This window comes from Rhinoderma darwinii, chromosome 11 (assembly GCF_050947455.1).
Source record: "Rhinoderma darwinii isolate aRhiDar2 chromosome 11, aRhiDar2.hap1, whole genome shotgun sequence".
NCBI classification, from domain to species: domain Eukaryota; kingdom Metazoa; phylum Chordata; class Amphibia; order Anura; family Rhinodermatidae; genus Rhinoderma; species Rhinoderma darwinii.
The window spans coordinates 86,162,651-86,174,350 of NC_134697.1; the positions used below are offsets into that span (position 1 = coordinate 86,162,651).

At 44.9% G+C, this 11,700-nt stretch overlaps 1 protein-coding gene across 1 annotated transcript; it reads right to left on the minus strand.

The window, feature by feature from the left end:
• Positions 1-2,010: 2,010 nt before the first annotated feature.
• On the minus strand, positions 2,011-10,880 carry LOC142662978 (uncharacterized). Its single transcript, XM_075841270.1, has 5 exons — positions 10,842-10,880; positions 7,878-7,988; positions 4,342-4,407; positions 4,134-4,239; positions 2,011-3,633 (listed from the first exon to the last, which is right to left on the minus strand). The coding sequence occupies exons 1-5, from the start codon at positions 10,878-10,880 to the stop codon at positions 2,924-2,926; spliced, it is 1,032 nt and encodes a 343-aa protein (XP_075697385.1). The 3' UTR covers positions 2,011-2,923.
• Between the last annotated feature and the right edge of the window lie 820 nt (positions 10,881-11,700).

Below are 11,700 nucleotides of genomic sequence, written 5' to 3' on the forward strand. Positions count from 1 at the left end.
TATACCGACATGGAACTGCAGAGGCTCCGCTCCTTTCCTGACAAGCAGTAATGAAAGCTATTTCTATTGGCTGATCTGCAGGTATCAGAAGATTACAATGCAGAGACAAGGTTGTGGGGAGAGTGCATGTCCACCAGAATTGAGCTCAGTAGGTGGATGTGCACATTGCTATACACTTTGAACACCCGGAGGCGCCATAAATATGTAAGGTAAATTTCATAACTCTCCACTGGATCATATTTTTTTTTTAACAGTAAATGGAAAACATTATTTTTTTTATGATCTTTACAATGTATATGATATTTAATAATGGGACCACTAAGTTAAGGGTCTAAAAGTAGTCATGGCGACGTGTCCCTGTATTGTCCAGCAGCCCGGCCTCCTGGGATGACGTTTCATCTCATGTGACTGCTGCAGCCTGTGATTGGCGTCATGAAACGTCATCCGAGGAGGCCGGCCTGGATGGAGAAGTATATAAAACGGGTAAGTTTAAGCTTTTCTTTTGTTTCAGTTATTCTGTCGCAAAAAAACGCAACATTTGAGATTTGTCGCAAGTTTTACCTCCGCATTGAATTAAATGGGGAAAACTTGCATGAAAAAAACAGCAATTTCACAGCATAATGCTGCGGATTAAATAAATCTGATTGTTCAAATCTCATTCACTCTACTGCTACTGCATTAGGCCTCATGCACATGGACTTCTATTGGCCACGGGTACCTTCCCGTTTGCTTACAGGAAGCTGCCCGTGCCGTTGAAAAATATGGAACATGTCCAATTTCAGGCCGTAATAACGGCACGTGCAGGCCCATAAAAGTCTATGAGGCTCCCGTAATTACGTCTGGCTACGTGTGTGCACCCGCAATTACGGGAGCGTTGCTAGGCGACATCAGGGGATAGTCACTGTCCAGGGTGCTGAAAGAGTTAACTGATCGGCAGTAACTCTTTCAGCACCCGGGACAGTGACTACAGGAGTTAATAGTATTAAAAGTTAACTTACCCTGTTTCTTCCTCCAGTCCTGCCTCCCGGGATGACGTTTCATCCCATGTGACTGCTGCAGCCAATCACAGGCCAATCACAGGCTGCAGCGGTCACATGGACTGCCGCGTCATCCAGGGAGGACGAACTGGATGTCAAAAGAGGGACGCGTCACCAAGACAACGGTACGTATCAACTTCTTTTACTTTCAATCGCTGCGGAAACTCTGCCCAAAAGGGCTGCCCCTTCTCTCTTTCCAGCCCTGATAGAGAGAAGGGGCTGCCGATTAGTGCAGAGAAAACGGGTCCGTAAATACGGGTTGAATACTGGTGACACCGGACCCGTATTTACGGGCACGGGTCCGTAAATACTGGTGGAATATGGGTCAAATACGTGTGACAAGGGACCTGCATTTACGCCAGTATTTACGGGAGGAAAAAAATATGTTCGTGTGCATGAGGCCTTAGGCTGCAGACTTTATGCAATGAAATACGTTGCAAAAAATCTGCAGTATTTATTCTACTAAATGTCTATACTCAATAGACCGAGATGTGATCCTTAAAAAGTTGTGGCATAAAGGGGAAATTCGCGTAATAAAGTAAAAAAAATAATGTTATTCTCAGACTGTAAAAGAGATCAAAAGCTGAGAGGGTCTTTTTGGAGGTAAAAAAAATAACAAAAACGTTGAGTTTTCACTTATATACCCGACGAAGCTAAGAATTATCCATAAAGGTCAGACAGTCGTCTTAGGAGATCCAGTCTTTAGTTACAGCTTGTGACGAATATTTTTGAAACATACATCGAATAATAGCTGGTTTCTGCCGGACAGCTGCCTCCTGTAATGTCCGTGGCTGCGGGCTGTCAGTGCCAACCTCCCCCTGACAGCCGCAGCCACGAGTCGGCAAGCGCTGGCCCCAGTCTCCTCCTCAGGAGACGCCAGCGCTTGCATCCACTCACCTCTGCCGTCCCGTAGGGTGCGTGCGCATGCTCGTGCCCGCTCTTAAAAGGGGCAGCGCGCGCACTGAACCTCATGGACGAACTTTGACCCGTGAGTACCCTGGACTATAAGAGGGGTCCAGTCCCCTAGTTCTATGCCAGAGCGTTGTGTTGCCTAGTTTGTATATGTGATGGCCTCCTAGTGTGTTTCTTGTTCCAGTCCCTGTCCCTATACCCGTTTCCAGTTCCTGTTCCTAGCAATCCATACCTTCCTGGTCTAGCATCCACGTCTGATTTGCTTCACCTCGCCTGACTTTCGCCTGCTACCCAAGTCCCAGCCGAGCCTGCCCTGCTGCTGTCTGAGATGCCACAGGTACCTATAGAACTATAGACCCTCACCTGCTCCCTGTTGGCCAGCTGCCTTACCGCCAGTGGGTCCTCCATTGTAATGAATGGATATCCTAAGAGAAGGGGCTTTGCCTTCTAAACTCTCATGGGCGGTTGTGTGGGTGCATCTACTTAGTGACGGAGTGCCCTCCACTTTGCACTAATCAAAGTAGGCACAAGTAGATATCGTAGGTATTAATACCCAGACTGACAAGGGAAGAGTTTGTGTATTTCGTATGTCTATTTTTAGTGAACAGAAAAAGAATATTTCTCGCCCCAAAAAATCTGAACATGTGATTACAAGTTTTCTATAACCCCTTAACACAGAATGACGTCCATACAGCAACCTCAGCAGAAAAATAAAAACTTTATGGCTCTTGGAATGCAATGATGGAAAAACCAAAAACAATGCTTGGTCCTTAAAGGGGTTGTCCGGGCACGGGGCGGTTTTTAATACGGAGGACCTATCCACAGGATAGGTCCTCAGGATAGGCATGGACATCCGGTGCTCGGAATCAGCCGGAGCCGCTGATCGGTGCCGGGTTTTTATTTATAAAATCTGTTTCCATCTAAGGACGGTGATTTGTCAATTTCCCGTTTAGAGAACATAATCATTCTTTACATCAATGTTCTCCCACAATTGAACATGTCATTTTTGTCTCACTTTTGTGGGATTTTTGCTGTATATTAAGACTTGTTTTCTGTGCAAAACATTTTCTACAATCAGAGCAGAAAAATGGCTTCTCTCCAGTGTGCGTCCTTTGATGGATGGTCAGATACGTCTTCAATGAAAAACATTTCCCACATTCGGTGCAGGAGAATGGCTTCTCACCTGTGTGGGTTTTCCGATGGTTGACGAGACTTAGTTTATGAGCAAAGAGCTTCCCGCAATCAGCACATAGATATGGTTTCTCCCCTGTGTGAACCCTCTGGTGTCTTCTAAGTTTTGATCCACTTCGAAAGCATTTTCCGCATTGTCCACATTGGAATGGCTTATCCTCGGTGTGAGTTTTCTTATGTTTATTCAGATAGGATATTAGTGGAAAACATTTCCCACACTCAGAACATGAAAACATATTATTGTCCTTACGATCTGTACTAGGTGAATTGACGCTCAATCTAATAGAAGAACATTCCTGGTGGTCAGAAGAATCGGATGATAAACCTGCACTAACAACCCTTGGAGAAGTGACGTTTTCTCCTGGAGAACCTTGAGTGATGTTGCCGTTGTCCAGTATACAGTCTGGAGATAAAAAGAGACATCCTTCCAAAATATTTTTGCTGTCCTCTCCATCTGTGGGAGCAAATGTAAAGATGTTAAATGTAAAGATCTCTTATCAAGGTGTCAGAGTAGAAAGTTATGACAATGATGATAGATGTCACAACATTTCCAAGGATTACAGGAGTCCAAAAGATGATGTTGGCTCCCCGTAGCCCCTACTGGACACTTCACACATACCAAGGCTACCTGCTCATGATTGTTTGTATTTGCGTCCTGCAAACAATGGATCCATTGTCCGTTTTTTTGCGGTACGACAGTGTGTCCTCCGCATCCGTCCCATTTGTTCCATAGGTTTGACTTGAATGGGCGAGACCGAGCCACAAATACTGACAGGAACAGGACCTGCTCTGAGTTTTGTGGCCTGGTCCCACACAAGGATCTGTGAAGAACATGGCAGTGTGCACGGAGCCATAGAAATGAAGGGGTCAGTCGGCCGTCCGTTACAATACGGATAGCACACTGACGAGAAGAACGGTCGTCTGCATGTAGCCAAGGAGAGTTCATAAAAAGAGATTGTTTTAGTCACTGAACAGTTTGTGGTTGTCGCTCACCTGGGTAGATATTGTTAGAAGTTTCTTCCTTATTGCACCTTTGATCCTCCCACACATACGCCTTGTATCCTCCGTCTACATTCTCAACTTTAATATGAATGTTTCCCTAAACACTCACATAAAATATTACAAATTATTTCCTCAGTTAATGAGCTGAAATGTAACAAATTATTAGGTAATATTGGCAAAGCATGAAGTGCACATTCACCTTTATGGGATTTGACGAGACTTTGGTTCCACCTACGTGATGACCCTCTGGGACGTTGTGATATTCCTGTGGACAATCCCGGGAAAACACAGAACTGGGACATCTCTCTGATGGATTTCTCTTACTGGATATACAGTGAAGGAAATAAGTATTTGATCCCTTGCTGATTTTGTAAGTTTGCCCACTGTCAAAGTCATGAACAGTCTAGAATTTTTAGGCTAGGTTAATTTTACCAGTGAGAGATAGATTATATAAAAAAAAAAAAAAAGAAAATCACATAGTCAAAATGATATATATTTATTTGCATTGTGCACAGAGAAATAAGTATTTGATCCCCTACCAACCATTAAGATCTCAGCCTCCTCCAGACCAGTTACACGCTCCAAATCAACTTGGTGCCTGCATTATAGACAGCTCTTACATGGTCACCTGTATAAAAGACTCCTGTCCACAGACTCAATTAATCAGTCTGACTCTAACCTCTACAACATGGGCAAGACCAAAGAGCTTTCTAAGGATGTCAGGGACAAGATCATAGACCTGCACAAGGCTGGAATGGGCTACAAAACTATAAGTAAGACGCTGGGTGAGAAGGAGACAACTGTTGGTGCAATAGTAAGAAAATGGAAGACATACAAAATGACTGTCAATCGACATCGATCTGGGGCTCCATGCAAAATCTCACCTCGTGGGGTATCCTTGATCCTGAGGAAGGTGAGAGCTCATCCGAAAACTACACGGGGGGAACTTGTTAATGATCTCAAGGCAGCTGGGACCACAGTCACCAAGAAAACCATTGATAACACATTATGCCGTAATGGATTAAAATCCTGCAGTGCCCGCAAGGTCCCCCTGCTCAAGAAGGCACATGTACAGGCCCGTCTGAAGTTTGCAAATGAACATCTGGATGATTCTGAGAGTGATTGGGAGAAGGTGCTGTGGTCAGATGAGACTAAAATTGAGCTCTTTGGTATTAACTCAACTCGCCGTGTTTGGAGGAAGAGAAATGCTGCCTATGACCCAAAGAACACCGTCCCCACTGTCAAGCATGGAGGTGGAAACATTATGTTTTGGGGGTGTTTCTCTGCTAAGGGCACAGGACTACTTCACCGCATCAATGGAAGAATGGATGGAGCCTTGTACCGTCAAATCCTGAGTTACAACCTCCTCCCCTCCACCAGGACATTAAAACTGGCTCGTGGCTGGGTCTTCCAGCACGACAGTGACCCGAAACATACAGCCAAGGCAACAAAGGAGTGGCTCAAACAGAAGCACATTAAGGTCATGGAGTGGCCTAGCCAGTCTCCAGACCTTAATCCCATCGAAAACTTATGGAGGGAGCTGAAGATCCGAGTTGCCAAGCGACAGCCTCGAAATCTTAATGATTTACAGATGATCTGCAAAGAGGAGTGGGCCAAAATTCCATCTAACATGTGTGCAAACCTCATCATCAACTACAAAAAACGTCTGACTGCTGTGCTTGCCAACAAGGGTTTTGCCACCAAGTATTAAGTCTTGTTTGCCAAAGGGATCAAATACTTATTTCTCTGTGCACAATGCAAATACATATATATAATTTTGACTATGTGATTTTTTTTAAAATATAATCTATCTCTCACTGGTAAAATTAACCTAGCCTAAAAATTCTAGACTGTTCATGTCTTTGACAGTGGGCAAACTTACAAAATCAGCAAGGGATCAAATACTTATTTCCTTCACTGTACCTGTAGGAGACACATACAGTGGAAGACATTGTTTATATGTAGTTATCAGGTGATGGGTGTATCTTGTGGACTGTCAAAAATGCTCTCCTCTTACCCGGTGATGTGAGGGGCCGGTGGTCCTCCATCATGGCGTCCCTGTACAGATCCTTGTGTTCTTCTATATACTCCAACTCCTCCATGGAGAAATAGACGGAGACATCCTGACACCTTATACTATATAATGTCCCAGCATTCCCGGTAGTCCTCACCTCTCCGGTCAGCAGATGAATGATCTTGTTGGTGAGTTCTAGGATCTTCTGCTCGTTGTTTCTCTTAGGTATCAGTGAAAGCTCCGTGATGGTACTGATCCATCCTCCAGACATGTAGGGACAGCTGTTGGGGGATAGAGAGTCACCAGATGTCTTCTTCACTACTGAACAATCCTGGATATCGAGATGGAACATACAAGAGAATCAAAATGAACAGGAAGTTCTTAGTAAACATTTTGATTCTATAAGCGCACCTGCCTCCTCATGGCGACTTCTTTTAAGTGGGTCCCTACTCTATTAGGTGCCGCACCACATGGCAACCAGTGCCACCGCAACACCCCGCCTGCAGAGGGAGCAACACAGTCCCCAGGCTAAGACACCTTATGTTGTAGCCCACAGATCAGTCCATAGTAATGCATCCAAAGGATAACTGAATGCAACCACCACCAGGTAACACTGTCCAGGTATATAACAAGTGAATGATAGGTTATTAACCCCTTAATGAACAGCCTATTTTCGGTTTTTTCAATTTTCGTTTTTTACCTCTGTGAAGGATGATTTATTTGCTTATATTCTCTGTATGAAATTACATTGTGAATTATCAAGCAGGAGGCCGAATTACTAAGATATGTATTATGTGAAAGTGATGATAATGTGTAAATGATTTAGTTTCGTGCAGCAGCCATCTTGTCTGGAGTTCCCATCTTGTCTGGAGTTCCCATCTTGTCTGGAGTTCCCATCATGTCTGGAGTTCCCATCTTGGTTTTATTGTAGTGAATAGAAAAGTCATTGTTCCTTTAATACAAGTAATGTTGATTTCGTATGTTTTATCTTTGACCTTGGTTCCCATGCGAAGTTTGTAGAGAATGGACAGGGAGTGAGATGGGAGGATGGCAAGTATGCGTGAGGGAAGGTCTCCCCCATCTCCACGAGAACATTCTGTCCAAAAGAGAGATAAGAAACCTGTAAACATAATGTGTGAAGAATTATAATGATGTATCTGGGATGTATTTTATTGTATGCTTTTTACTGAATAACAAATATTGTTACATTGTCTCTGATTGGTTAACCTCAAGCCGACACCCCTTCTGAATTTCAGTTTAACAGTTTGAGTTTGGTAATAAATCCTTCACAGGAGCATTTTGAACATTATCAGCAGCGTCTGTGTGTTTTCTTCTCCTCTCTCCATATATATCGGTGAAATATCCTAATTAGGATTCTGACTAATGGAGTCTGGCCTTGAGAGTCTGTTGGGACTCGTATAAATTTTAGTCTAATATATTTTGAGCAATGGATTTCCACGACACCTCCCACCATTCCAAAAATCATAACTTTTGTAATGCGTGTCCACCGTGGACTGTTTAGGAAGGTGGAAGCAGCATTAGGGGGGCAGTCAAAATGCTAGTGGGCGCTACCTTCACACTATGCACCAGAGAAGATTTGTTACAGCATTTATATTTACAAATCAATTATGATGACGTGATCTTTTGCTTTTTATATAATATTGTTCGTAGGATAAAAAGATAAGAGAAAGGACATATACATGAGGCCCGGATTATTTTACCTCTCCGGTAAGAAGGTAGATTATCTCCAGGGTGACGTTCAGTATCTTCTCCGTTATGTGTCCCTTATCCATCACAAAGAACAATGACGTGTAGATGGTTTCGAATGAGATCTACAAATAAAGAGATGATAACTAGATGATAGAATTATGAAATGTTAAAGGGACACTCCGGCCAAAACTGACCTCTCCCATGTGCTGCATTCTGGTATTCCATGTGTCAGTCTCTCCCCTGTTATTTATCTCTATATATCAGACCGGGACGGTTGCTTAGCAGCAGTGTGAATCCGGCTCGGTGACTGCTTTCTCTACTTGGGTCTCTGGAGATCTATGTGTCACCCGTCACAGGCTTCAGCAGTTTCTGTACCGCACTAGTTATACACAGGGGGAAACAGAAACTTCTATCATCAACTGCCACTGATACTTAGACAGGTTCCTGTCACACAGGTGTAGAAGAATATAGTGCAGCCTCTCTGTCTGTATACTTATGGTTTCTCAGCTTATTTAGAAGAATATAGAGAGAATAATAATCACAGTGTCCCCCAGCATAAAGAAATTATATGGTCTTTAGCTGGTCATGTGATTGATAGCAAAGCAGAGAGGAAGAGAAAGCTGGGGAAATCTAAGAATCAAGACGGAGGCTTTTTTAAAGCACGGACAAGGCAGGAGTTCAAAAAGTAAGTACAGTATACATAAAAGAAGTGTAGAGTGATATATACAGTCAGGTGAGGGGTGCAGACATGGAAAGTTGTGCTTCCACTGGAGCTCTTCTTTAATTTTTAGTTCCGTGTCTTTTGGCAGTAAGGAGAAAATACAGCATGTGGGAGGTGAGAGACAATACTATATGGATAAAAGTACGTGAACTCCCCACCTAATTATTGAGCTTAGGTGTTTCAGCTTCACGCATTGCAAACCAGTGCATAAAATCAAGCCCACAGCCATGCAATCTCCAGAGAAACATTGCTAGTAGTATGGGTCGTACTGAAGAGCTCAGTGGCTTTAAACGTGGCGCAGAACAAGAACTGTGTGTCAGGAGCTTCATGAAATGGATTTCCTTAGATCCCCATGCACAATGCCAGGCGTCAGCTGGAGAGGTGTATAGCAAGTCGTTCTCTAGAGTGATGAATAACGTCTTGTTATCTGGTAGTCTGATGGGTCAATCTGGGCCTCTGAACGTTACCTACAGGAATACATAGTGTCTACTGTAAAATTTAGGGGAGGAAAGATAAATGTCTGGGGATGGTTTTTAGGGTTTGGGCTACATCTCTTATTTCCATTGAAGAGTAATGTTAATGCTTCCACATAGGAAGACATTTTGGACAATAGTGGGAACAGTTTGGGGAAGGACGTTTCCTGTCCCAGCATGACTGCGCCCCTGTAAGCAAGGTCCATAAAGACATGGTTTGATGAGTTTGTTGTGTAGTGACTCGTGTGGCCTGCACAAAGGACCATCCAACACCTTTGGGATGAATTATAACACGGGTTGCGAGCAAAACCTACTCATCCAATATCAGTGCTTGTCTGTGGGAATTTGTGCCCAATCAGCCAAAAAAAGCATTTGTGAGGTCACACTCCAAAATCTTGTGGCAAGCCTTCCCAGAAGAGTAGAGACTGTTAAAGCCGCAAAAGGGCTGTAATGCCGGGGTAGGGAGACAGACAGGTGAGCCCTAATCTACCCGCCACTCAGTCCCTGCCTACTTGCACGGCCCGTCCTAGGCGACGGCGTACAACCGGGCGATGGTCCGTACGTTCAATAAGTGCACGACAGACAAACAGACGAGGGTACACAGAAGCTAAGGGAAATGGGGCAGTTGCCCACGGCAACACCGTGAGCAACAGGAGTAGTGAACGAGCCGAGTCAAAGCAGGAGTGTATGAGGTACCAAACGCAGAGCAGGAGAGTGGTCAGTAAAGCCAGGGTCAAATTGAAGCAGAGGTCAATAGTACTAGCAGGAACAGCAGAGCTAGGAAGCCAGACAGAATCACAGGCAAAAGAAAAGCAGGAAATGAAGGTATAAATAGACCGAGGGCGGCAGCTAGCGCCGTCTGGCAAGGCTGTGATAGGTTCTCCCACTCCTCAGCCTACCAGCCTGAGTCGTAGCAGATCGAGTCACTCTATCAGACCTAGGAGCAGGTGCAGACTGATTAATCACGGGCGTCGACACAGAAGCTGTGTCTGGTAAATCCTTTACAAGGGCAATGATCGAGAACGAGGGTTCATATGGCAGTAAAACTTTTACCGATCGCAAAATGATGGCATAATCCAACGATATGCCATCAATTTGTGTGATGAGAATATTCTGTTACTTCTTCAGTGGAGATCCGCACAGTAACAGCCAATATCCTATGGCCTTCCTCTATCTATCAGAAGTTTAGTCCAGATGGGCCTGTGCTGTCTATACGTGTCTGCAGGAACATGATCAAAAGATGGTCTCTTGGTTATGGCCATGTCAACTTCCGGCAGACGGTGAGTAATGGTCATTACATTGTGATATGTATCCGGTAATGTAATAAGTGGTGAAATATGACACCCGGACCCCACACCGATCAGCTGTTCGGGCTGCCTCCGGGCACCGGATGTTATGCTGGGTATGCAGTGCTTCATACACTGTATAGCGGCCATGCTGCAGAACTGCAGCTCTAGTCCCATTCACGGCCGCTATACTGTGAGCCATCTGCTTCCGGAATGGACCCCCATCAATGATATACCGATGATCTATCCTGTGGAAAGGTCATCAGTATGAAAAACCGCCCCCTGCCCGGACAACCCCTTTAATTCTGGAGCACTGAACTCTCTTTAGCCGTGGGAACCTTCCAGTATTACACTTGGAGATCTCTGACCAAAAATGGAGCCAACTCAACGTTCTGTAAACAAGTCAACTTTATGGTCCAGTCATGTAATGTCCTTGTCAGAGGTTATAATGTTGTCGGTCATTATAATGCCTGAACTGAAGTGTCCACATCTCACCTGACCCAGCTCCTCTCCAGACACTGATACCTTCAACATGCTCAGAACTGACGCTGTGCCGAGAAAATCCTGACAATCCACCAAAAACTTTCACCAAATATTTGTTATCAATGCCAGATTAGGGGCCGTTCACATATGACCGTTGCTCCTGTCAGTTTCCCTCCATCGTGTTGCAGAACAGCCATAGTGAAACTGATGCTAGAACGGATCCCATAGCTTTCTATGGGATCTGTCCTGGCACAGGGAACATCAGTTGTGGCTCCGTACAGTGATAGACCAGTGCAGGAACCAGGATCCAAAAACTTTACCTGCAGCGTTTTTTTGTCTGGCTCCCAGGATGTCCGGCGCCGTATCCTATCTATTTTAACTGTGGCCGGATGAACGCCAGGAGCTGCCACATCCACCTTACAGCAGCACCTGGCGGAAAGGTGGCCGGGGGTATGTCCCGCTGTCAACTGTATCTGCATCCTAAGGACGCAGATAGAGTTGAACCCAATTCTGAAGCAGGGAACCATCAGCTCCCTGCTTCAGAATTAGTTCAGAGTGGAGAAGCAGAGGGACCTGCTCCACTTGCTGAGAACTCTCTGGCCACAGCGCTACCTACGGGGAAGCCCTCGACGTCACTGTCCATATATGGACAGTGACGTCAGTGGCTACGGATTGGGCGGAATCCCCGTTGCCGATGATCTTGGCTCCTAGAGGAAACCCCTGAGGTTAATGTCCATATTTGGACATTGACGTCAGGGATCTCCTCCTGGAGCAGAATCCCTGGCCAGAGTCGGCAAGGGGATTCCACTCAAGGAGTAGACACTGACGTCACTGTCCATATATGGACCGTGGCGTTAGGGGGTCCTTAATG

Bases quoted from the DNA above. Each gene is read 5' to 3' on its own strand.
- LOC142662978 (XM_075841270.1), bottom strand. From the start codon at position 10,880: ATGTTGAAGGTATCAGTGTCTGGAGAGGAGCTGGGTCAG. The intron at 7,989-10,841 runs GTGAGATGTGGA...CTTTATTTGTAG, and splicing joins CTGGAGAGGAGCTGGGTCAG to ATCTCATTCGAAACCATCTA. The intron at 4,408-7,877 runs GTAAAATAATCC...GATTGTCCACAG, and splicing joins TCTACCTTCTTACCGGAGAG to GAATATCACAACGTCCCAGA.